We start from the raw sequence: 26,668 nt of genomic DNA on the forward strand, positions 1-26,668 counted from the left end.
GATGAATGGGTAATCGATGGTAGTTGTGGACTCGATGGGCCGAAGGGGCTGTTTCCTTGCTGTATCTCCAAACCAACAATGTATCTTTCCACACAAGGGCATCGGAGATGTCCACATTCTTTAGGAAACGGGGCTTCCCCTCCTCCATTATAGATGAGGCTCTCACCAGGGCCTCCTCAATATCCCGCAGCTCCGCTCTTGCTCCCCCTCCCCCCACTCGTAACAAGGACAGAATCCCCCTCGTTCTCACCTTCCACCCCACAAGCCAGCGTATCCAACAAATCATCCGCCAACATTTCCGTCACCTCCAACTGGATCCCACCACTGGCCACACCTTCCCATCTCCACCCCTTTCTGCGCTCCGCAGAGACCGTTCCCTCCGTAACTCCCTGATCCACTCGTCCCTTCCGACCCAAACCACCCCCTCCCCCGGGCACTTTCCCCTGCGACCGCAGGAGATGCAACACCTGTCCCTTTACCTCCCCCCTCTCGACTCCATCCTAGGACCCAAACAGTCTTTCCAGGTGAGGCAGAGTTTCACCTGCACCTCCTCCAACCTCATCTACTGTATCCGCTGTCAAGATGGGTCAACATGTGAGCTGCATACTTGTCATCACGCCACCTTCGCCAGGGAGGGTGAGCGGCTCTCAGCGAGGAACAGAGAGAGAGGGAGGAAGATGGTGCAGCCGAGAAATATTTCTCTTCATCTTCCTCCAAACTTTAACCTTCTGTTCCAAGCGGCAGACTGCGGATGAGGTAATCGGTCAGGCGGGACGCATCCATCAAACCCTTTGGCCAAGCGCAGCGATGAAATCCCACGGAGAGAGGAGGACATTTCACGGAGAATTCTGACAGTCTTGCCAAGTTCTCCATTACTGATAATGACTCCAAAAAAGTCTGTCATATATTGTTAACTGAGTACAGAAGTTACATAGAAACATAGAAAATAGGTGCAGGAGGAGGCCATTCGGCCCTTCGAGCCAGCACCGCCATTCATTGTGATCATGGCTGATCGTCCACAATCAATAACCCGTGCCTGCCTTCTCCCCATATCCCTTGATTCCACTAGCCCCTAGAGCTCTATCTAACTCTCTCTTAAATCTATCCAGTGATTTGGCCTCCACTACCCTCTGTGGCAGAGAATTCCACAAATTCACAACTCCCTGGGTGAAAATGTTTCTTCTCTCCTCAGTATTAAATGGCCTCCCCTTTATTCTAAGACTGTGGCCCCTGGTTGGGAGGTCTTGTTCCAGTTGTATAAAAACAAAAGTTGTTGAGGCCACATTTTCAGAGTACTGCGTTCAGTTCTGGTCGCTGTGTTTTATAGGAGAGATGTTGTCAAGCTGGAAAGGGTACACAGAAGATTTACGAGGATGTTGCCGGGACTAGAGGGTGCGAGCTCCAGGGAGAGGTTGAGTAGGCTGGGACTCTATTCCTTGGAGCGCAGGAGGATGAGGAGGTGATCTTATAGAGGTGTACAAGATCATGAGAGGAATAGATCGTGTAGAAGCAGAGGGTCTCTTGTCCAGAGTGGGTGAATCGAGGACCAGAGGGCAGAGGATTAAGGTGAAGGGGAAAAGATTTAATAGGAATCTGAGAGGCAACTATCATGGTATCATGCTATTGAGGGCGTGCAGCGTAGGTTTACTAGGGTAATTCCCGGAATGGCGGGACTGTTATATGTTGAAAGACTAGAGCGACTAGGCTTGTATACACTGGAATTTAGAAGGATGAGAGGAGATCTTATCGAAACGTATAAGATTATTAAGGGTTTTTTTTTGTTGTTGTTTCTTTTCAATTTATTTGTATAGCACATTTAAAAACAACCCACGTTGACCAAAGTGCTGCACATCTGACCAGGGTTGGACACGTTAGAGGCAGGAAACATGTTCCCAATTTTGGGGGAGTCCAGAACCAGGGGCCACAGTTTAAGAATAAGGGGTAGGCCATTTAGAACTGAGATGAGGAAAAACTTTTTCAGTCAGAGAGTTGTGAATCTGTGGAATTCTCTACCTCAGAAGGCAGTGGAGGCCAATTCTCTGAATGCATTCAAGAGAGAGCTAGATAGAGCTCTTAAGGATAGCGGAGTCAGGGGGTATGGGGAGAAGGCAGGAACGGGGTACTGATTGAGAATGATCAGCCATGATCACATTGAATGGCGGTGCTGGCTCGAAGGGCCGAATGGCCTACTCCTGCACCTATTGTCTATTGCCTATTGGTATGTCGGCGAGACCGCGCGCAGGCTCGGCGATCGTTTCGCTGAACACCTCCGCTCAGTCCGCCTTATCCTACCTGATCTCCCGGTGGCTCAGCACTTCGACTCCCCCTCCCAGTCCCAATCCGACCTTTCTGTCCTGGGCCTCCTCCATTGTCAGAGTGAGGCCCAGCGCAAATTGGAGGAGCAGCACCTCATATTTCGCTTGGGCAGCTGGCAGCCCAGCGGTATGAACGTTGACTTCTCTAACTTCTGGACGAACAGTGTGGAAATGAACCTGCAGGCAAACTCTTCGGCTGAGAGTCATTGTACATTGATAACAGAAATACTATGAAGTGACTTCTTTTCGCTCAGACCGAACCACAACCACAAGCAAATCATTCTCAACGTGCTCCACATCAGAAGGGTCAGTAACTGAGTCATTACTACCTAGAATCGAAACACCATTTCATCTTTCTTACGTAACCAATAATACTGATACACACCTGCGAACTATCCTTAGCACAGGCAAACTCGGGGAGACCCCCCTAGATGCCCATTCATTTAAAACTGAGGTGAGAAGAAACGTTTTCACCCAGAGAGTTGTGAATTTGTGGAATTCTCTGCCACAGAGGGCAGTGGAAGCCAATTCACTGGATGGATTTAAGAGAGAGTTAGATAGAGCTCTAGGGGCTAGCGGAATCAGGGGATGTGGGGAGAAGGCAGGCACAGGTTACTGATTGTGGATGATCAGCCATGATCACAATGAATGGCGGTGCTGGCTCGAAGGGCCGAATGGCCTCCACCTGCACCTATTTTCTATGTTTCTATGTTTCTATTGCTGGGAATAAATATAGACACATTCCACGGGACCCACTTCATAGAAACATAGAAACATATCTCTAAAGTCTAATTGAAAGTCCAAAAAATATTTATCTGAGGCACGAACCAAACAAAATCAACTGGAGAGTAAATCTAGTTGATTAGTTACGGGTGTCAGGGGTTTATGGGGAGAAGGCAGGAGGATGGGGTTGAGAGGGAGAGATAGTTCATAAGTTCATAAGTTTAGAAGTGATGGGAGCAGAATTAGGCCATTCGGCCCATCAAGTCTACTCTGCCATTCAATCATGGCTGATCTATCTCTCCCTCCCAACCCCATTCTCCTGCCTTCTCCCCACAACCCCTGATACCCGTACTAATCAAGAATCTATCTATCTCTGCCTTAGAAATATCCATTGTAAAACATGCACCGATCAGCCATGATTGAATGGCGGTGTAGACTTGATGGGCCGAATGGCCTTATTCTGCTCCTAGAATTTATGAGCTTATATTTAGGGAGAGTGAAATAATTGGAAACTTGTCATTGCAGTTGTATAAGACGTTGGTGAGGCCGCATTCAGAGCATTGTGTTCAGTTCTGGGCACCATGTTATAGGAAAAATGTTGTCAAGCTGGAAAGGGTGCAGAGAAGATTTACGAGGATGTTGCCAGGACTAGAAGGTCTGAGCTTTAGGGAGAGGTTGAGTAGGCTGGGACTCTATTCCTTGGAGCGCAGGATGATGAGGGGTGATCTTATAGAGGTGTATAAAAATCATGAGAAGAATAGATCGGGTAGATGCACAGAGTCTCTTGCCCAGAGTAGGTGAATCGAGGACCAGAGGACATAGGTTTAAGGTGAAGGGGAAAAGATTTAATAGGAATCAGAGGGCTAACGTTTTCATACAAAGGATGGTGGGTTTATGGAACAAGCTGCCAGAGGAGGTAGTTGAGGCAGGGACTATCCTAACGTTTAAGAAACAGTTAGACAGGTACATGGATGGGACAGGTTTGGAGGGATATGGACCGGATGCAGGCAGGTGGGACTAGTGTAGTTTAGTTTAGAGATGCAGTGCAGAAACAGGCTCTTCGGCCTACCGAGTCCGCACTGACCAGCGATCCCCGCACCTTAGCACTATTCTACACACACTAGGGACAATTTTACACATACACCAAGCCAATTAACCTACAAACCTGTTGGTCTTTGGAGAATGGGAGGAAACCGAAGATCTCGGAGAAAACACACACAGGTCACGGGGAGAACGTACAAACTCCGTACAGACAGCGCCCTTAGTCGGGATGGAACCCAGGTCTCCAGCACTGCATTCGCTGTAATGCAGCAACTCTGCCGCTGCGCCACCGTGCCGTCCTCAGGGTGTATGTAGCTGGGACAAGTTGGCCAGTGTGGGAAATTTGGACCGAAGGGCCAGTTTCCACACTGTATCACTCTGTGACTGTGACTCTGTGTCTCTGTGACTCTGTGTCTCTGTGACTCTGTGTCTCTGTGTCTCTGTGTCTCTGTGTCTCTGTGACTCTGTCTCTGTGTCTCTGTGTCTCTGTGTCTCTGTGTCTCTGTGTCTCTGTGACTCTGTGTCTCTGTGTCTCTGTCACTCTGTGTCTCTGTGACTCTGTGTCTCTGTGTCTCTGTGATACTCTGACTCTGTGTCTCTGTGTCTCTGTGTCTCTGTGTCTCTGTGATACTCTGACTCTGTGTCTCTGTGTCTCTGTGTCTCTGTAACCCAATGCTTGATGTTAGGGAATACAGGCAGCCTGGGTTCTACACTACAAGCCCCCACAAACTCGCGACGTGACGAGTGGGAAAAATAATGAGTTCTGTTGACAGAGGCTGCAGGATAAACAAGCCTTGCCCCATTAGTTATCATGCTGCTGTGATATCGCTCAGCATTCTCCTGCGACAATCATAGTGCTTGGCTTTTACTGTCTTCAGCATATTCTGGAAACTGTCTTAATGAGTTTCATCTGGTTCAGGAGCCATCAACGTTTTAATTATTTACTTGTGATTTACGTGCCTGTCAGGGTGTGGGATGTGGTGCCAAAGGATGAAGTACTTTCTAAGTTAGGTTTCCCAACCTCAGCATCGCAAGCTGCCAGAAAACAGGAGCTCAGACCCAGAGACAAAGAAATAACTCCCTTCCCCGGATGAATCACAGCTCGGTTTGGGAACAGCTCCATCCAGCACCGCAAGAAATTGCAGCGAATTGTGGACGCAGCCCAGACCATCGCACAAACCAACCTCCCTTCCACTGACTCCATCTACACCTCACGCTGCCTCGGCAAGGCCAGCAGCATCATCAAGGACCAGTCTCACCCCGGCCACTCCCTCTTCTCCCCTCTCCCATCCCTTGATCACAGTGAATGGCGGTGCTGGCTCGAAGGGCCGAATGGCCTACTCCTGCTCCTATTTGTCTATTGTCTATTAAAGGGATAGAAGTGTGAAAACGTACACCTCCAGATTCAGGGACTGTTTCTTCCCAGCTGTAATCAGGCAACTGAACCATCCTACCACAACCAGAGAGCAGTGCTGAACTACTATCTACCTCATTGGTGACCCTGGGACTATCAATAGTGTAAGCAAATAACTGAAGATGCTGGTACAAATCGAAGGTATTTATTCACAAAATGCCGGAGTAACTCAGCAGGTCAGGCAGCATCTCGGGAGAGAAGGAATGGGCGACGTTTCGGGTCGAGACCCTTCTTCACACTGGAATTTAGAAGGATGAGGGGTAATCTTATTGAAACATATAAGATAATTAGGGGATTGGACACATTAGAGGCAGGAAACATGTTCCCAATGTTGGGGGAGTCCAGAACAAGGGGCCACAGTTTAAGAATAAGGGGTAGGCCGTTTAGAACGGAGATGAGGAAGAACTTTTTCAGTCAGAGAGTGGTGAAGGTGTGGAATTCTCTGCCTCAGAAGGCAGTGGAGGCCAGTTCGTTGGATGCTTTCAAGAGAGAGCTGGATAGAGCTCTTAAGGATAGCGGAGTGAGGGGGTATGGGGAGAAGGCAGGAACGGGGTACTGATTGAGAGTGATCAGCCATGATCGCATTGAATGGCGGTGCTGGCTCGAAGGGCTGAATGGCCTCCTCCTGTACCTATTGTCTATTGTCTATTGTCGCCCATTCCTTCTCACCTGAGATACTGCCTGACCTGCTGAGTTACTCCAGCATTTTGTGAATAAATACCTGGGACTATCGATGATGGGATGTTACTGGCTTTACCTTGCACTAAACGTTAATCCCTTATCATGTATCTGTACACTGTAAATGCACTGATTGTAATCAGGTATTGTCTTTCCGCTGACTGGTTAGCACGCAACAAAAAAAGCTTTTCACTGTACCTCGGTACACGTGACAATAAACAAAACTGAGCTGAACTCTGCACCGTATACAGTGGGAACAGCAGGGGTTTTTTGTTTAGAATAGTACAGATGTGGGGCAATGTACAGGATTATGCAAGAGTTCCGTTCCTGGGAAATGTTTGCGAGCAGCTTTCTCTGTGAGTCACGGTACGGTGGCGCAGCAGTAGAGTTGCTGCCTTACAGCGAATGCAGCGCCGGAGACTCAGGTTCGATCCTGACTACGGGCGCCGTCTGTACGGAGTTTGTACGTTCTCCCCCGTGGGTTTTCTCCGAGATCTTCGGTTTCCTCCCACACTCCAAAGAAGTACAGGTATGTAGGTTAATTGGCTGCGCAAGCTTCCATCATAGCTGGTGCTTCTCATTATTAAAAACCCCACAGACTAGCTCTATGTTATCCCACTTTCCCATCCACTCCCCCTGCATACCAAGGGCAATTGGCAGAGGCCAACAAACCCACACGTCTTTGGGATAGAAACATAGAAAATAGGTGCAGGAGGAGGCCATTTGGCCCTTCGAGCCAACACCGCCATTCATTGTGATCGTGGCTGATCATCCACAATCAGTAACCTGTGCCTGCCTTCTCCCCATATCCCTTGATTCCACTAGCCCCTAGAGCTCCATCTAACATGTGGGATGTGGGAGGAAAAAGGAGGAATCCCACGCAGTCACAGGAATAGTCCCTGGGATGGCGGGACTTTCATATGAGGAAAGACTGGATAGACTGGGCTTGTACTCGCTGGAATTTAGAAGACTGAGGGGGGATCTTATAGAAACATATAAAATTCTTAAGGGGTTGGAGAGACTAGATGCGGGAAGATTGTTCCCGATGTTGGGGGAGTCCAGAACCAGGGGTCACAGCTTAAGGATAAGGGGGAAGTCTTTTAGGACCGAGATGAGAAAACATTTCTTCACACAGAGAGTGGTGAGTCTGTGGAATTCTCTGCCACAGAAGGTAGTTGAGGCCAGTTCATTGGCTCTTTTGCTAAAGGGATCAGGGGGTATGGAGAGAAGGCAGGTACAGGTTACTGAGCTGGATGATCAGCCATGATCATATTGAATGGCGGTGCAGGCTCGAAGGGCCGAATGGCCTACTCCTGCACCTATTTTCTATGTTTCTATGTTTCTATGTAATAAGGTGGAAACTCCACAAAGACAGCACCTGTGGTCATGGTCACACCTAGGTTCAGTTCAGTACAGTTCAGTTCAGTTTCGTTCATTTTGGTTTAATTTAATTTAATTTAATTTAATTTAATTTAGTTTAATTTAGTTTAGTTTAATTTAATTTAGTTTAATTTAGTTTAATTTAATTTAGTTTAATTTAGTTAAATTTAATTTAGTTTAATTTAATTTAATTTAATTTAGTTTAATTTAGTTTAATTTAGTTTAATTTAGTTTAGTTTAGTTTAGAGATACAGACGATGGGCCAAATGGCCTACTTCTACTTCAGCCACTGATGATCTTATGGCATGGCACCCATGTTCCCTTCCCATTGCCAGTGTGTGGGATTCAGTACAAACACCTTCGCTCCAGGCCCACTTGGAATCGATGTTTCTGCTGAAATTGTAAATGTGTTTCTCTGCTCTTTTGACAAGTCAGCGCGTTTTAAAGCAATTCATTTTGCAAAATGTGCTTGCAGGCTTTTCACTCTGGAGAGATGAGACTCGTGCCTGATGGCTTTTGTATCTCTGCCCGCCTGTGGGAGTGCGGGTTCATTTTTGGCAGCTCAGAAGGATCAAGATGGCAAGGGGGTGTTGCAGTTCCACCTCTCCCCTTCTTCCCCCTTCCCCCCCCCCCCCCCCCCCCCCCCCACACGCACAAATAGAGATAGACAATAGACAATAGGTGCAGGCGGAGGCCATTCAGCCCTTCAAGCCAGCACCGCTATTCAATGTGATCATGGCTGATCATTCTCAATCAGTACCCCGTTTCTGTCTTCTCCCCATACCCCCTGACTCCGCTATCCTTAAGAGCTCTATCTAGCTCTCTCTTGAATGCATTCAGAGAATTGGCCTCCACTGCCTTCTGAGGCAGAGAATTACACAGATTCACAACTCTCTGACTGAAAAAGTTTTTCCTCATCTCAGTTCTAAATGGCTTTCCCCTTATTCTTAAACTGTGGCCCCTTGTTCTGGACTCCCCCAACATTGGGAACATGTTTCCTGCCTCTAACGTGTCAAACCCCTTAATAATCTTATATGTTTCGATAAGATCCCCTCATCCTTCTAAATTCCAGTGTATACAAGCCTAGTCGCTCCAGTCTTTCAACATATGACAGTCCCGCCATTCCGGGAATTAACCTAGTAAATGCGCTCAATTGCAAGAATATCCTTCCTCAAATTTGGAGACCAAAACTGCACACAGTACTCCAGGTGTGGTCTCACTAGGGCCCTGTACAACTGCAGAAGGACCTCTTTGCTCCTATACTCAACTCCTCTTGTTATGAAGGCCAACATTCCATTGGCTTTCTTCACTGCCTGCTGTACCTGCATGCTTCCTTTCAGTAACTGATGCACTAGGACACCCAGATCTCGTTGTACGTCCCCTGTTCCCAACTTGACACCATTCAGTAACCTAGTAAACCTACGCTATAAAAGGAAGAATATCCTTCCTCAAATTTGGAGACCAAAACTGCCCACAGTACTCCAGGTGCGGTCTCACTAGGGCCCTGTACAACTGCAGAAGGACCTCTTTGCTCCTATACTCAACTCCTCTTGTTATGAAGGCCAACATTCCATTGGCTTTTTTCACTGCCTCCGACCAAGATGGCTCCGACCAAGCATGGTGAAGCTGTGGTTGGCACAGCAGCATTCTATGCAAAGACATAGAAACATAGGAAATAGATGCAGGAGTAGGCCATTCGGCCCTTCAAGCCAGCACCGCCATTCAATATGATCATGGCTGATCATTCAGGTTATTCGTACAAACTTAGAGACAAAGGACAGCAGATACCGGTTTATCAGAAAAAAATATCACCCATCCTTTTTCTCCAACGCACAAAGTGGGTCAGGGGCAGAAGTAGGCCATTCGGCCCATCGAGTTTACTCTGCCATTCAATCATGCCTGATCTCTCTCTGTATCGCTCCCTCCTAACCCCATTCTCCCGCCTTCTCCCCATAACCCCTGACACCCGTACTAATCAATAACCTGTCAATCTCCGCCTTAAAAACATCCATGGACTTGGCCTCCACAGCCGTCTGTGGCAATGAGTTCCACAGATTCACCACACTCCGAGCAGAGAAATTCCTCTTCGTCTCCTTTCTAAAGGTACGTCCTTTTATACCGAGTACCTCAGCTGCTCAGGCAGCATCTCTGGGGGAAATGGATGGGCGAAGTTTCGGTTCCCGTCTGAAGAAGGGTCCCAAAAGGAAAAGTCACCCATTGGTGGAGCGGGAGCACGTGGCCGCTGGCTGGGTGAGGTCACGTGGGGCGCGGGGCGGTGACGTCACCCTTTGTCCCTTATTTGGGAGTGAGGAAGTTGGCAACCCTACTAATAAGGGACAAGGGGGCAGGTCCCGTACGGGACAAACTAATTTAGCCCAAAATACGGGATGTCCCGGCTAATACGGGACAGTTGGCAACCCTATTTCCTACACACCAAGTCTTGCTCTCAATATCATATCATATTATATCATATATATACAGCCGGAAACAGGCCTTTTCGGCCCACCAAGTCCGTGCCGCCCAGCGATCCCCGTACATTAACACTATCCTACACCCACTAGGGCCAATTTTTACATTTACCCAGCCAATTAAACTACATACCTACAATAGGAAGGCAAGGTGAAGCAGATGGAGATAGGGCAGGGGGATTCTGAACTTGCATTCTGATTATCTGATGGAAGGAGGATGATGGAAACTGATCATATCGGCACTGTACATCAGTTGTTGACTTCAGCAGATTACAGCGATAGACATGCCGTTTCTCATTAATCTCCTCAGCTCTACAACCTTCTGAACTATTTATAGCTTCCACCTCAGGCAGCACAGTTTAGTTTAATTTAGTTTAGTTATACATCATGGAAACAGGCCCTTTGGCCCACCGGGTCCGCGCCGGCCACCGATCCCCGCACACTAACGCTATCCTACACACACTAGGGACAATTTTTACATTTACCAAGCCAATTAACCTGCAAACCTGCACGTCTTTGGAGTGTGGGAGGAAACCGAAGATCTTGGAGAAAACCCACGCAGGTCACGGGGAGAGCGTACAAACTCCGTACAGACCGCGCCCGTAGTCGGGATCGAACCCGGGTCTCCAGCGCTGTATTCGCGGTAAGGCAGCAACTCTACCGCATCGTGCCACCGTGATCGTTGGTCGAGCCGCTGCCTCACAGCGCCAGAGACCCAGGTTCAATCCCGACCTCTGTGTGGAGTTTGCATGTTCTTCCTGCGACCAAATGGTTTTCCTCTGAGTTTGTTGGTTAATTAGGCATGGCACATCTTTCTAAATGCATGGGGAGTGGATGAAAAAGTGGGATAACATAGACCCTTCTTCAGATGGGAACCGAAACTTCACTCAAGCATTTCCCCCAGAGATGCTGCCTGACCAGCTGAGGTACTCGGTATAAAAGGACGTACCTTTAGAAAGGAGACGAAGAGGAATTTCTCTGGTCAGAGGGTGGTGAATCTGTGGAACTCATTGCCACAGACGGCTGTGGAGGCCAAGTCAGTGGATGTTTTTAAGGCGGAGATTAGCAGGTTATTGATTAGTATGGATGTCAGGGGTTACGGGGAGAAGGCAGGAGAATGGGGTTAGGAGGGAGACATAGATCAGCCATGATTGAATGGCGGAGTAGATTTGATGGGCCGAATGGCCTAATTCTGCTCCTATCATATATTTGAAGAGAAATTACACAAAAGTAGGGATGGGAAAATAACTGCAGATGTTGGTACAAATCGAAGGTATCACAAAATGCTGGAGTAACTCAGCAGGTCAGGCAGCATCTAGGAGATTCTGAAGAAGGGTCTCGACCAGAAATGTCACCCATTCCCTCTCTCCTAGATGCTGCCTGTCCTGCTGAGTTACTCCAGCATTTTGTGATACCTTCAAAAGTAGGGATGCAATGCTGAGGCTCTATAAGGCGCTGGTCAGGCCACATTTGGAGTACTGCGAGCAATTTTGGGCCCCATATCTGAGGAAGGATGTGCTGGCTCTGGAGAGGGTCCAGAGGAGGTTTACAAGAACGATCCCAGGAATGAGCGGGTTAACATACGATGAGCGTTTGTCGGCACTAGGCCTGTACTCACTGGAGTTTAGAAGAATGAGGGGGGGACCTCATTGAAACATATAGAATAGTGAAAGGCCTGGATAGAGTGGATGTGGAGAGGATGTTTCCACCAGTGGGAGAGTCCAGGACTAGAGGGCACAGCCTCAGAATTAAAGGACGTCCCTTTAGGAAGGAGATGAGGAGGAATTTCCCGACTACGGGCGCTGTCTGTATGGAGTTTGTACGTTCTCCCCGTGACCTACGTGGGTTTTCCCCGGGTGCTCCGGTTTCCCTCCACACTCCAGGGTGGTGAATCTGTGGAATTTTTTGCCACAGAAGGCTGTGGAGGCCAAGTCAGTGGGTATATTCAAGGCAGAGATAGATAGATTCTTGATTAGTACGGATGTCAGGGGTTATGGGGAGAAGGCAGGAGAATGGGGTTAGGAGGGAGTGATAGAACAGCCATGATTGAATGGCGGAGTAGACCTGATGGGCCAAATGGCCTAATTCTGCTCCTATCACTTAGAAACATAGAAACATAGAAAATAGGTGCAGGAGCAGGCCATTCGGCCCTTCGAGGCTGCACCGCCATTCAATATGATCATGGCTGATCATCCAACTCAGTATCCCGTACCTGCCTTCTCTCCATACCCCCTGATCCCTTTAGCCACAAGGGCCACATGACCGTATGAACCTTTCTCTGCAACAGGTAGTAAGAGCAGTAAGGAAGCACGGTCTCTCAAAGTTTTCAGACAGCTTCTGTCTGGAAAAGAACTTCAAGTGATTGCTTCATCACATCCTTCATGCCACGGAAGGAAATTTCACAAGAAAGCTGACAGTGGGTGTCAGCTTCAGAAGGAACTGCAGATGCCAGTTTACACCGAAGACAGATACACAAAACGCTGGAGTAACTCAGCGGGTCAGGCAGCATCTCCGGAGAGAAGGAATGGGTGACGTTTCGGATCGAGACTCTTCTTCAGACTGAGAGTCAGGGGAGGGGGAGACGAGAGAAACAGACGGCGATGTAGAGAGATGTGGAACAAATGAATGAAAGATACGCAAACAAGTCAGGATGGTAAAGGAAACAGGCCTTTGTTAGCTGTGGGCTAGGTGAAAACGAGTTACAGACAATGAGACTACGGGTGCTGTCTGTACAGAGTTTGCACGTTCTCCCCGTGACCTGCGTGGGTTTTCCCTGAGATCTTCGGTTTCTTCCCACGCTCCAAAGACGTGCAGGTTTGCAGGTTAATTGGCTTTGTAAATGTAAACATTGTCCCTAGTGTGCGTGGGATAGTGTTAGTGTGCAGGGACCGCTGGTCGGCGCGGACCCGGTGGACGAGGGGCCTGCTTCCACGCTCTATCTCTAAACTAAAAACAATTACAACAGGCATACGATACTGCCAATATCTGTCGTTCAGTAAGTTTCCTAAAAGGGGTACAGATTCAAGTTTTTTTTAAAAAGCACACAAAATGCTGGAGGAACCTAGATAGAGCTGGAGGAAGCTAGATAGATCTCTTAAGGATAGCGGAGTCAGGGGGTGTGGGGAGAAGGCAGGAATGGGGTACTGATTGAGAATGATCAGCCATGATCACATTGAATGGCGGTGCTGGCTCGAAGGGCCGAATGGCCTCCTCCTGCACCTAGTCTATTGTCTAACCCAGCGGAACAGGCAGAATCTCCGGAGAGATGGAATCCAGGGTGGACTTTAAAGGCCGACACCCTTCTTCGGACACACACAAACTGATTCCAAAAAAAAGCGTGCCTTCCACAGAACTTGCACAAATACTAAAAAGTAGAGCATTGGCCTTCACACTTTGATGCACCATTTCTTCACACTCTCGTACCCCACCCTGGCCACTGAGTGACTCACATCTTCAAGGCGGGCGCTCTCTCTCACGAACAGATAAAGATATTTGCTCTGCTGCTGAATATCCGGGGATTTCACATCATTTTGACCGAGTGTCAAATATACTTTCTGTCCTCGGCCTCCTCCGTTGTCAGAGCGAGGCCAAACGCACATCGGAGGAACAGCAACTCATAGTTTTAGAGATCTGGGTGTCCTAGTGCATCAGTCACTGAAAGGAAGCATGCAGGTACAGCAGGCAGTGAAGAAAGCCAATGGAATGTTGGCCTCCATAACAAGAGGAGTTGAGTACAGGAACAAAGAGGTCCTTCTGCAGTTGTACAGGGCCCTAGTGAGACCGCACCTGGTAGTGTAAGAAAATAACTGCAGATGCTGGTACAAATCGTAGGTATTTATTCACAAAATGCTCAGCAGGTCAGGCAGCATCTCAGGAGAGAAGGAATGGGCGACGTTTCGGGTCAAGACCCTTCTTCAGACCGCACCTGGAGTACTGTGTGCAGATTTGGTCTCCAAGTTTGAGGAAGGATCTTCTTGCTATTGAGGGCGTGCAGCGTAGGTTTACTAGGTTAATTGCCGGAATAGCGGGACTGTCATATGTTGAAAGACTGGAGCGACTAGGCTTGTATACACTGGAATTTAGAAGGATAAGAGGGGATCTTATCGAAACGTATAAGATTATTAAGGGGTTGGACACGTTAGAGGCAGGAAACATGTTCCCAATGTTGGGGGAGTCCAGAACCAGGGGCCACAGTTTAAGAATAAGGAGGAGGCCATTTAGACCGGAGATGAGGAAAAACGTTTTTCAGTCAGAGAGTTGTAAATCTGTGGAATTCTCTGCCTCAGAAGGCAGTGGAGGCCAATTCTCTGAATGCATTCAAGAGAGAGCTAGATAGAGCTCTTAAGGATAGCGGAGTCAGGGGGTATGGGGAGAAGGCAGGAACGGGGTACTGATTGAGAATGATCAGCCATGATCACATTGAATGGCGGTGCTGGCTCGAAGGGCCGAATGGCCTCCTCCTGCACCTATTGTCTATTGTCTATAGTTCACTTGGGCAGCTTACAGCCCAACGTTATGAATATTGATTTCTGAAGAAGGGTCTCGACCCGAAACGTCACCCATTCCTTCCCTCCAGAGATGCTGCCTGGCCCGCTGAGTTATTCCAGCTTTTTGTGTCTATCATTGATTTCCCTAACTTCAATTAACGCCGGCATTCCCTCTCTCTCCATCCCTCCCCCACCCAAGTCGCACCAGCTTCTTGGTTTTCACCCAACGAACAGCTAACAGTGTATCCTTTCTCATCGTTACTTTTTTTGCAAATCTATCATCCGCTGTCCTTTAATCTCTCCACACCATCGCCGATACCTCTCGTTTCCCTCGCTCCTCTAAAGGAGGGTCCCGACCCCGAAACGCCACCCGTTCCTCCTCTCCAGAGACGCCGCCCGCCCCGCTGAGCAATTTTGTGCGTCAAACGTACCTTGGGTTTCGAGCACTTCTCTTTGTCCGAGGCGTTGGAGGCTTTCCGCCGTATCATTGTCGCAAGGTTCGGTCAAACTCCGAGGAAGGGAAGGCGTCTAACCTGGGCTGAAGATGTCGTGCGACTGTCTTTGAAAACCACAAGAGGCGACTTCCTGCACAGCGGCGGAAGCGCGATGTGCGATGAGTTACAGGAAAATCTCGCAGTTTGCAAAGCAGAACTCGACTGACCTTGAATCAGTAAAAAAAAACCTTGCCAAAGCAATCTCTTTCCCCTGGCCTGCCACGAAAATACCAGCAAAGTTCCCCCGTCGAAAACTACACAACCTTCCCTCCGGCTACCCTAGTTATTGGGTTCATCGCTGTTACAATAGACAATAGGTGCAGGAGGAGGCCATTCGGCTCTTCGAGCCAGCACCGCCACTCAATGTGATCATGGCTGATCATTCTCAATCAGTACCCCGTTCCTGCCTTCTCCCCATACCCCCTGACTCCGCTATCCTTAAGAGCTCTATCTAGCTCTCTCTTGAATGCATTCAGAGAATTGGCCTCCACTGCCTTCTGAGGCAGAGAATTCCACAGATTCACAACTCTCTGACTGAAAATGTTTTTCCTCATCTCAGTTCTAAATGGCCTACCCCTTATTCTTAAACTGTGGCCCCTTGTTCTTGACTCCCCCAACATTGGGAACATGTTTCCTGCCTCTAACGTGTCCAACCCCTTAATAATCTTATACGTTTCGATAAGATCTCCTCTCATCCTTCTAAATTCCAGGTTACGGTTGAAGACAGAGGCAGGAAACACGTTCCGGATGTTGGGTGGAGTCCAGAGCCGAGGGCCACAGTTTAAGAATAAGGACGGAGATGAGGAAATACTTTTTCACGCAGAGAGTTGTGAATCTGTGGAATTCTCTGCCTCAGAAGGCAGTGGAGGCCGATTCTCTGGATGCTTTCAAGAGAGAGTTGGATAGAGCTCTTAAAGATAGCGGAGTTAAGGGATATGGGGAGAAGGCAGGAACGGGGTAGTGATTGTGGACGATGGGCCATGATCACAGTAAATTGCAGTGCTGGCTCGAAGGGCCGAATGACCTTCTCCTGCACCTATTTTCTACGTTTCTATGTAAACTATCCTGAACATGGTTATCTGTGACGGACACAAAGTGCTGGAGTAACTCAGTGGGTAAGTTAGCATCCCTGGAGAAAAAGGATGGGTGGCGTTTCAGGTCGGGACCCTTCTTCAGACTGGGACCACTCCTTCACTATCTCATGAAGGAAGTGGTGTGCAGAGGTATCAGCATGCCTTGACGCGCCACCTGAAGCCTGTCGTCTTACAGAGAGCTGGTTATATCATTGACTTTAGACTTTCGACTTCAGAGATACAGTGCGGAAACAGGCCCTTCGGCCCACCGAGTCCGCGCCGACCAGCCATCACCCTGCACCCTGGCACTACCCTCCACACACACGGGCGGTCACGGTGGCGCAGCGGTAGAGTTGCGGCCTGACAGCCATTGCAACGCCAGAGACCCGTGTTCCATCCCGACTACGGGTGCTGTCTGTACGGAGTTTGTACGTTCTCCCCGTGACCTGCGTGGGTTTTCTCCGAGATCTTCGGTTTCCTCCCACACTCCAAAGACATTTTCCCCAGTAGCTCGGGTTTGTATGCTTGGTATAAGTGTAAATTGACCCTAAACGTGTGCGTGGGCTTGTGTTAATGTGTGGGGATCGCTGGTCGGTGTGGACTCGGTGGGCTGAGGGGCCTGTTTCTGTGTTGTATCTCTAAAACTAAAAAAAACTAGAACACTGGGGACAATTTACAGAAGCCAATTAACCTACAAACCTGTAACGTCCTTGGAGTGTGGGAGGAGACCGGAGCTGCCGGGGAAAACACACGCAGGTCACGGGGAGAACGTGCAAACTCCGTACAGACAGCACCCGTGGTCAGGATCAAACCCGGGATCTCTGGCGCTGTGAGGCAGCGACTCTAATGCTGCGCCACCGTGCCTGGGAGCTGAGCCCGGAGAGGACGATGAGCTGACAGCATCCGCAGAGCAGAAAGGAGATAAGCCGTCGCTGGCAGGGAACGGCAAGCGGTGCGAGTAAGGACGTGACAAGTTTCAAGTCTCTTGCTAAGAGAGCAAGCTTAACGCATAAACTGATCACTGATCTCTCAGATTAAAATCTACAACAAAAAACCTAGGTAGAACACCAGAAGATTTGCAGAAATCATACTGGTGGTACAACGGCCGGTAGAGCTTCAGACTGCATAACTACAACTGTTTGTGCTCAATCTGGGCTTGCCAACTGTCCCGTATTAGCCGGGACATCCCGCATTTTGGGCTAAATTGGTTTGTCCCGTACGGGACCGCCCTTGTCCCGTATTAGGCCCGGGGGGCGCTGTAGGCCCGGACACTGTAGGCCCGGACACTGTAGGCCCGGACACTGTAGGCCCGGACACTGTAGCCCGGACACTGTAGGCCAGAACACTGTAGGCCCGGACACTGTAGGCCAGGACACTGTAGCCCACACACTGTAGCCAGGGGGTCACTGTAGTCCCGGACACTGTAGGCCAGAACACTGTAGGCCCGCACATTGTAGGCCAGGACACTGTAGCCTACACACTGTAGCCCGGGGGTCACTGTAGTCCCGGACACTGTAGGCCCGGACACTGTAGGCCCGGACACTGTAGGCCCGGACACTGTAGGCCCGGACACTGTAGGCCCGGACAGTGTAGGCCCGGACCCTGTAGGCCCGAACACTGTAGGCCCGTACACTGTAGCCCGGGGGTCGCTGTAGTCCCGGACAGTGTAGGCCCGGGCGTCGTCGAACAGAGGTTGCGTAGCAACCCGCCTTCTGGCCCGGGCGGCCGCCATTGGTGGAGCGGGAGCGCGTGGCCACTGGCTGGGTGAGGTCACGTGGGGCGCGGGGCAGTGACGTCACCCTTTGTCCCTTATTTGCGAGTGAGGAAGTTGGCAACCCTAGGTCAATCCCACCCTCGGCTGCTGCCTTTGTGGAGTTTGCACGTTCACTTCTTGTCCACGTGGCTTCCCCCCGGGTGCTCTGGCTCTCTCCCACCCCACCAGAGGGTGTGGGTTTAAGATGAGGGGGGGGGAAGATTTAATACGAACCTGAGGGGTAACTTCTCTACACAACGGGTGATGGGTTTATGGGACGAGTGGCAGGAGGAGGTAGTGGAGGCAGGGACTATCGCAAAGTTTAAGAAACGTAGAAACATAGGAACATAGAAAATATGTGCAGGCGTAGGCCATTCGGCCCTTCATGGCTGATCATCCAGAATCAGTACCCCGTTCTTGCTTTCGCCCCATATCCCTTGATTTAGTTAACCCTAAGAGCTATATCTAACTCTCTCTTGAATACATCCAGTAAATTGGCCTCCACTGCCTTCTGTGGCAGAGAATTCCACAGATTCATAACTCTCTGAGTGAAAACATTTTTCCTCATCTCATTCCTAAATGGCCTACCCCTTATTCTTTACATTTAGACACATTCTGTACATGGATAGGACAGGCTTAGAGTCAGAAGTTATGGGAAGAAGGCAGGAGAATGGGGTTAGGAGGGAGAGATAGATCAGCCGTGATTGAATGGCGGTGTAGACTTGATGGGTTGAATGGCCTAATTCTGTTCCTATCACATATGACCGAGAGGGATATGGGCCAAACGCAGGCAGGTGGGACTAGAGTAGATGGGACATGTTGGTCGGTGCGGGCAAGTTGGGCCGAAGGGCCTGTTTACACACTGTATGATTCTATCACTCGAAGAGGGCCAGGTTGCTAGGCTAATTGGCCTCTATAAATCGTCCCTGGTGTGTACATAGGTAGTAGAATCAGGGAAGAGGTAATGGTAAACTGGGGAGAATAAAATGAGATGAGTAGATGTGCGATTCAGGATGGATAGAAAACGTTGGAGTAACTCAGCGGGTCAGCCACCACCTCTGGAGAAAAGGAATGGGTGGCGTTTCGGATCGAGACTCTTCGACAGACTAAGAGTCAGGGGAAAGGGAAATGAGAGATATAGACGGTGATGTGGAGAGATATGAATGAACGACATGCAAAAAAGTCAGGATGATAAAAGAAACAGGCCTTTGTTAGCTGTGGGCTAGGTGAAAATGAGTTACAGACAACGAGACTCAACAAGACTCAACAAGCTTGACGATCAGTGTGGACAGGATGGGCTGAAGGGCCGGTTTCCGTGCTGTATGACTAACTCTGTATCTCTAAACTAAACTAGATTATTCATCTGATAAGCAAAGCAGGAACTGTGTTATCTCAAATATCACCACACGAGATGTATAATGTGAAAGATCTTGGTGTGAAGATAAGATACCAAGTAAATGTGACACCAGCAAATCTGGGTGACATTATTATGGACGAGGAGCTTAGTTTAGTTTAGTTTAGAGATACAGGGCGGAAACAGGCCATTCGGCCCGCTGAGTCCGCGTCGACCTGGGATATCCGCACACGAACACTACTCTGCACACACACTAGGGGACAGTTTTACATTTATACCAAGGAAATTAACCTACAAACCTGCACGTCTTTGGAATGTGGGAGGAAACCGAAGATCTCGGAGAAAACCCACACAGGTCACGGGGAGAACGTGCAAACTCCGTACAGACGGCGCCTGTAGTCGGGATCGAACCTGGGTCTCTGATTCTGTGAAGCAGCAACTCTACCGCTGCGCCACCGTGCCACCCATATTTTCTCACCAAGGGATTCTGGGATTTGGCAAAAAGGTGAAGCAAATATATAACTACTCGGTCACGGGATGTTTCAGAGGAAGAGAGTGCTCAACAATCAGGATCCTAAAGTCACACCTAAAAACTGAAGACTTCTCCCAAAGGTTTCGGATCAGTATTGTCACGTGTGCCAAGGCACAGCCAAACGTTTGGTTTGCACGATATCCAAACAGATCAGATATACTATCTATGTACTAAAACTCTTGTTTGTTTGTTTGTTCCTGAACTACAGCCAAAACGGTACACGATAGCGCGGCAATTTTAGGCCCACCTTACTCACCGTCATCCCGTGGTGCTAATGGAAGAAGTTTCATTGAAATCTGTGTTATTTTTTTTAAGTTATTCACATTTTAAAGTTTAAATCTATCTCCTAGGGAGGGAGGGGGGAGGGAGGGGGTGGAGGAAGGGGGGGAGGGAGGGAGGGGGGAGGATGGAAGATAAGGGAGGATGAGGGGGATGGAGTGGAGGGGGAGGGAAAGGCGGGGAGGGGAAGGGGTGAGGGGGAGGTGGAGGGGGAGGGAGAGGGGAGGGAGGGGGGGAGGGGGAGGTGGGGGAGGGAGGGGGAGGGAGGGGGGAGAGGGGGAGGGAGGGGGGGAGGGGAGGGGAGGGGAGAGGAGAGGGTGCTGCACCAATGCAGGAGAGGTTTGGGCCCAACAGGTCCACTTGGTCCAGTATATAAATACAATCAAGTCAAACTCAAGTACAACAGGTACAGCAAAGGGGAAGATACAGAGTGCAGAATATAGTTCTCTGCGTTGTAGCGCATCAGTTCCACAGACAAAGTCCAATGTCCGCAATGGGGTAGAGGTGAATCGGACAGCGCCCGAGCTTATGGAAGGGCCGTTCAGTAGCCTGATAACAGAGGGGAAGAAGCTGTCCCTGAGTCTGGTGGTGCGCGCTTTCAAGCTTCTGTCACCTTCTGCCGGACGGGAGAAGAAGGAATGACCAGGGTGGGACAAAACCAACCTGCAGGTAGCTGTGGAAAGTGACAGGGAATAGGATCATCTGTGCACTGGACAGACCTCTACGAAGATACGAGTAAGATATTATTAAGGTGAGTTATTAAAACGCAAGAAGGACAGAAAGTGACTTAGTTAACTCTACCGCTGCGCCACCGTGACCGCCCTAAAAAAACCATTTTATCCGGTCTCATTGGACTCATTGAGCTGACTGAACTCCTCCTTCATAAGTTCAGAAACTCGAGGAGCAGAATTAGGCCATTCGAGGAGACAATTAGGCCATGGTCTACTCCGCCATTCAATCATGGCTGATCTATCTCTCCCTCCCTACCCCATTCTCCTGCCTTCTCCCCATAACCCGTGACACCCGTACTAATCAAGAATCTATCTACAGTATCTCTGCCTTCAAAATATCCATTGACCCCCTCCACAGCCTTCTGTGACGATGATTTCCACAGATTCATCACCCTCTGACTAGAGAAATTCCTCCTCCTCTCCTTCCTAAAGGAACATTCTTTAATTCTGAGGCTGTGACCTCTGGTCCTGGACTCTCCCACTAGTGGAAACATCCTCTCCACATCCACTCTTTCCGGGCCTTTCACTATTCGGTACGTTTCAATGAGGTCCCCCCTCATTCTTCTAAACTCCAGCGAGTACAGGCCCAGGGCCGACAAATGCTCATCATGTTAATCCACTCATTCCTGGGATCATTCTCGTAAACCTCCTCCTGACCCCCACTCCAGCGCCAGCACATCCTTACTCAGATGTGGGGCCCCGAATTAAGGGGGTTACGGTGGCGCAGCGGTAGAGTTGCTGCTTACGGCACCATGAGACCCGGGTTCGATCCCAACTATGGGTGCTTGTCTCTACGGAGTTTGTACGTTCTCCCCGTGACCTGCGTGGGTTTTCTCCGAGATCTCCGGTTTCCTCCCACACTCCAAAGGCGTCCAGGTTTGTAGGTTAATTGGCCTGGTGTCAATGTAAACGTTGTCCCTAGTGTGCGAAGGATAGCGCGGGGCGGATTCAGTAGGCCTGTTTCCCGCCCCGTATCTCTAAACTAAACTAAAATTGCTCACAAAGACTGTTCTATCTTCTATCTAATCCGAAGGTATTTATTCACAAAATGCTGGAGTAACTCAGCGGGACAGGCAGAATCTCAGGAGAGAAGGAATGGGTGACGTTTCGGGTCGAGACCCTTTGTCAGACTGAAAGACTGGAGCGACTAGGCTTGTATACACTGGAATTTAGAAGGATGAGAGGAGATCTTATCGAAACGTATAAGATTATTAAGGGGTTGGACACGTTAGAGGCAGGAAACATGTTCCCAATATTGGGGGAGTCCAGAACAAGGGGCCACAGTTTAAGAATAAGGGGTGGGCCATTTAGAACTGAGATGAGGAAAAACCTTTTCAGTCAGAGAGTTGTGAATCTGTGGAATTCTCTGCCTCAGAAGGCAGTGGAGGCCAATTCTCTGAATGCATTCAAGACAGAGCTAGATAGAGCTCTTAAGGATAGCGGAGTCAGGGGGTATGGGGAGAAGGCAGGAACGGGGTACTGATTGAGAATGATCAGCCATGATCACATTGAATGGTGGTGCTGGCTCAAAGGCCCGAATGGCCTCCTCCTGCACCTATTGTCTATTGTCTATTGAAAGGGTTCAGGGTCTCGACCCGAAACGTCACCCATTCCTTCTCTCCTGAGATGCTGCCTGTCCCGCTGAGTTACTCCAGCATTTTGTGAATAAATATCTTCGATTTGTACCAGCATCTGCAGTTATTTTCTTACACTATAACTAAAAGCTACATGAAGGAGCCAGCATCTTGAAGCATTGACTCATTGGGCTGACACACCTCTTCCCTCTCCCACCTACGTAAGATTAGCAATTGTACGCGTATGTGTGCCAAGTGTTGAAGAGTAGAGGTGATGTTAAACTTCCTCTGTGGCTTCATTTCCTTGTCCAAGTGGGTACACGGTTCAGCATCCCAGTAATGTTAGATCATTCAGACAGGCAGGCACCTATTTCCACATTGATGACCCCAGCTGGATCGCGACATCAAAATAACTTCAAACGCCAACAGTCTGAACCAAAGCATGTCGCGGAAGTCAAAATTCACCAGTTTTCGGAATAGAATTAGGCCATTCGGCCCATCGAGTCCACTCCGCCATTCAATTATGGCTGATCTCTGCCTCCTAATCCCATTTTCCTGCCTTCTCACCATAACCCCTTGACGCCCGTTCTAATCAAGGATTTGTCTATCTCTGCCTTAAAAATATCCACTGACTTGGCGAATAAAGGGGAGTGCAATGTTCCACAGATGATCGACCCTCTGACTAAAGAATTTCCTCCTCACCTCCTTTCTAAACGAGCGCCCTTTCATTCTGAGGCTGTGACCTAGACTTTTCTCACCTCAGTTTTAAATGGCCTCCCCTTTATTCTTAGACTGTGTGGCCCCTGGTTCTGGACTCCCCCAACATTGGGAACATTCTTTCTGCATTTAGCTTGTCCAGTACTTTTATAATTTTTATACGTTTCTGTACGTTTTTATACGTTTTCTCTGCCCGGCGGGGGCTTCAATGTCAGGAGCCCCGACCGCCCCGACGTGCAGCGGCAGCGGCAGCATCTTCGCCCGCACCGGATCGCGGGGCTTGGGTCGGCCCGCTGCGGACCTTTCACCGTCCGGCGCGGCCTGGAACGTGGCAACTACAACAGCCTCACCGCGGGAGAAGACGGCAGGGGAAGAGAAAATACATTCTGGCCTTCCATCACAGTGAGGAGGGGACTGGAGGAGACTCACTGTGATGGATGTTTCTTTTTTTGTGTTTTGTGTTGGTTGGGGTGGTGTAATTTGCTTATTTTATTGCTCTTATTGTTGGACTGTGGATGACGAAATCTCGTCCAAAAAACTTGTTTTCTGGATGACAAATAAAGATATCCTGAATCCTGAAGATCCCCCTCTCATCCTTCTAAATTCCAGTGGACACAAGCCCAGTCTTTCCAATTTTTCCCCATGTGACAGTCCCGCCATCCCGGGGATTAACCTTGTGAACCTACGCTGCACTGCCTCAATAGCAAGGACGTCCTTCCTCAAATTAGGAGACCAAAACTGCACACAGTACACCAGATGTGGTCTCACCAGGGCCCTGTACAACTGCAGAAGAACCTTTTTACTCCTATACTCAACTCCTCTCATTATGAAGGCCAACATGCCATTAGCTTTCTTCACTTCCTGCTGTACCTGCGTGTTTCCTTTCAGTGACTGGTGTACAAGGACATTAAAACACGACAATGCATTATAACGCTGAAACACTATATTTTGCACACTGGTATTTTTTTCTCTTTACACTGCTTGTTGTAATTGTGTATGGCTTGATTATGCTCATGTATAGCATGATTTGACTGGCTAGCACGCAAAGTTTGTTCCTGTGTCTTGGTACGTGTGGCAAGAATAAACCAATACTTTTATTTATCTCCCCTTTTTTTCATTGCATCATCAATGATATTAATACACGACAATGCATTTCCGTGTATTGTCAAAGATGCTGTAAGATCCTCAATAACAGCATTATTGTGCGGCACGGTGGCGCAGCGGTAGAGTTGCTGCCTTACAGCTCCAGAGACCTGGGTTCGATCCTGACTACGGGCGTTGTCTGTAGGGAGTTTGTACGTTATCCCCTAGTGACCTGCGTTGGTTTTCTCCGGGTGCTCCGGTTTCGTCCCACGCTCCAAAGACGTATAGGACTGAAGGTTAATTGGCTTCGGTAGAATTATAAATGGTCGTGTGTGTGTGTGTGTGTGTGTGTGTGTGTGTGTGTGTGTGTGTGTGTGTGTGTGTGTGTGTGTGTGTGTGTGTGTAGGATAGTGTTAGAGAGCTTGGATCACTGGTCGGTGGGCTAAAGGGCCTGTTTCCTAAACTGAACTACAGTATCTCTAAACTAAACTAAACCAATACCAATGGCAGTCTTAGATTTTTTTTGCCCTAATTTCAAGCTTGAAAGGGTTCAGAAAAGATTTACGAGTATGTTCTCAGGACCTCTTTGCTCCTATACTCAACTCCTCTTGTTATGAAGGCCAACATTCCATTGGCTTTCTTCACTGCCTGCTGTACCTGCATGCTTCCTTTCATTGACTGATGCACTAGGACACCCAGATCTCGTTGAACTCCCCCTCCTCCTAACTTGACACCATTCAGATAATAATCTGCCTTTCTATTCTTACTTCCAAAGTGAATAACCTCACACTTATCTACATTAAACTGCATCTGCCATGTATCCGCCCACTCACACAACCTGTCCAAGTCACCCTGCAGCCTTATTGCATCTTTCTCACAATTCACACTACCCCCCAGCTTAGTATCATCTGCAGCTTACTGAATTATGTGCCGTTACCGGGATACCCACATGCAGAGATGGGAACTATAAGGGAAATGATTGATGCAAGACTCAAATAAGTGCAATACCAGTTCCTCTTCAAGTGTACGGTGGACGAATGACCCTGTTCCGGTGCTGTGCTGTTGCATATTTAACAGACGCACGCACGTTTCTCATGCAGGATCTTACAGTATCTTTGACAATGTTCCCTTGAAATGTATTGTCATTCATTTGCATCATTGAAGGTGCTATGTAACAATAAAACCCTTACCCATCCCTACCTCTGTGTCCCCTGACTCTCTGTCTGAAGAAGGATCTCCTCAACCCGAAACATCAACCGTTCCTTCTCCCCAGAGATGCTGCCTGTCCCGCCCAGTTACTCCAGCATCTTGTCAATATGTCTTCTATGCAAAAAAGAGACAGGTTCATAACTTCGTAAGTTTATGAGCCACAGGAAGAGATTTAGGCCATTCAGCCCATCAATCCCGCTCCGCCGTTCGGTCATGGCTGATCTATCTTTCCCTCTCAACCCCATTCTCCTGCCTCCCCCCCCCCCCCCCCCCCTGATACCTGTACTAATCAACAACCTGTCAATTCAAAATATCCATTGACTTGGCCACCACAGCCAACATGAGAAAAAACTTTTTCGCCCAGAGGGCTGGGAATTTGTGGAATTCTCTGCCACAGAAGGCAGTGGAGGCCAATTCACTGGATGGATTTAAAAGAGAGTTAGATAGAGCTCTTGGGGGCTAGCGGAATCATGGGGTATGGGGAGAAGGCAGGCACGGGTTACTGATTGTGGATGATCAGCCACGATCACAATGAATGGCAGCATCACAAAATGCTGGAGTAACTCAGCGGGTCAGGCAGCATCTCTGGAGAGAAGGAATGGGTGACATTTTGGGTCGAGACCCTCCTTCAGACTGATGTCGGTGGGGGGGGGGGGGACAAGGAAAGGATGTAGTTATCACAGAGCGGGAGCAGAAGACAATAGACAATAGACAATAGGTGCAGGAGGAGGCCATTCGGCCCTTCGAGCCAGCACCACCATTCAATGTAATCATAGCTGATCATTCTCAATCAGTACCCCGTTCCTGCCTTCTCCCCATACCCCCTGACTCCGCTATCCGTAAGAGCTCTATCTAGCTCTCTCTTGAATGCATTCAGAAAAATTGGCCTCCACTGCCTTCTGAGGCAGAGAATGCCACAGATTCACAACTCTCTGACTGAAAAAGTTTTTCCTCATCTCAGTTCTAAATGGCCTACCCCTTATTCTTAAACTGTGGCCCCTTGTTCTTGACTCCCCCAACATTATAGCCTCCACAGCCTCCTGTGGCAACGAGTTCCATGGCAACAAAAATAGAGTGAATTCTGACTCAGTTGTGCTCTTCGAAGAGGTCGTCAGGTCAGAAGAGATAGGGGCAGAATTAGGCCATTCGGCCCATCAAGTCTACTCCACCATTCAATCATGGCTGATCGATCTCTCCCTCCTAACCCCATTCCCCTGCCTTCACCCCCTTAACCGCTGACCTACTGTGGGTATTGGATAAATACTTCGAGGTGAAGGACATGCAGACAGGCTTGTGGGGTAGGAATGGGGAAGTGAGAATATCAGGATTGCTCAACACAAGCCTGGTACAAAGTTTAGAGATT

General features: G+C 48.9%; 1 protein-coding gene across 1 annotated transcript in view; it reads right to left on the minus strand.

The window, feature by feature from the left end:
* Positions 1–15,056, minus strand: part of LOC144599011 (SAM domain-containing protein SAMSN-1-like) — a 36,221-nt gene extending 21,165 nt beyond the window's left edge. Inside the window, exon 1 of the mRNA XM_078409734.1 lies at positions 14,938–15,056. Coding sequence (XP_078265860.1) covers positions 14,938–14,994 — 57 coding nt within the window. The 5' untranslated portion in view covers positions 14,995–15,056. The remainder of the gene's footprint in view (positions 1–14,937) is intronic.
* Between the last annotated feature and the right edge of the window lie 11,612 nt (positions 15,057–26,668).

The sequence above is a fragment of the Rhinoraja longicauda genome, chromosome 12, assembly GCF_053455715.1.
Source record: "Rhinoraja longicauda isolate Sanriku21f chromosome 12, sRhiLon1.1, whole genome shotgun sequence".
Lineage (NCBI taxonomy): Eukaryota > Metazoa > Chordata > Chondrichthyes > Rajiformes > Arhynchobatidae > Rhinoraja > Rhinoraja longicauda.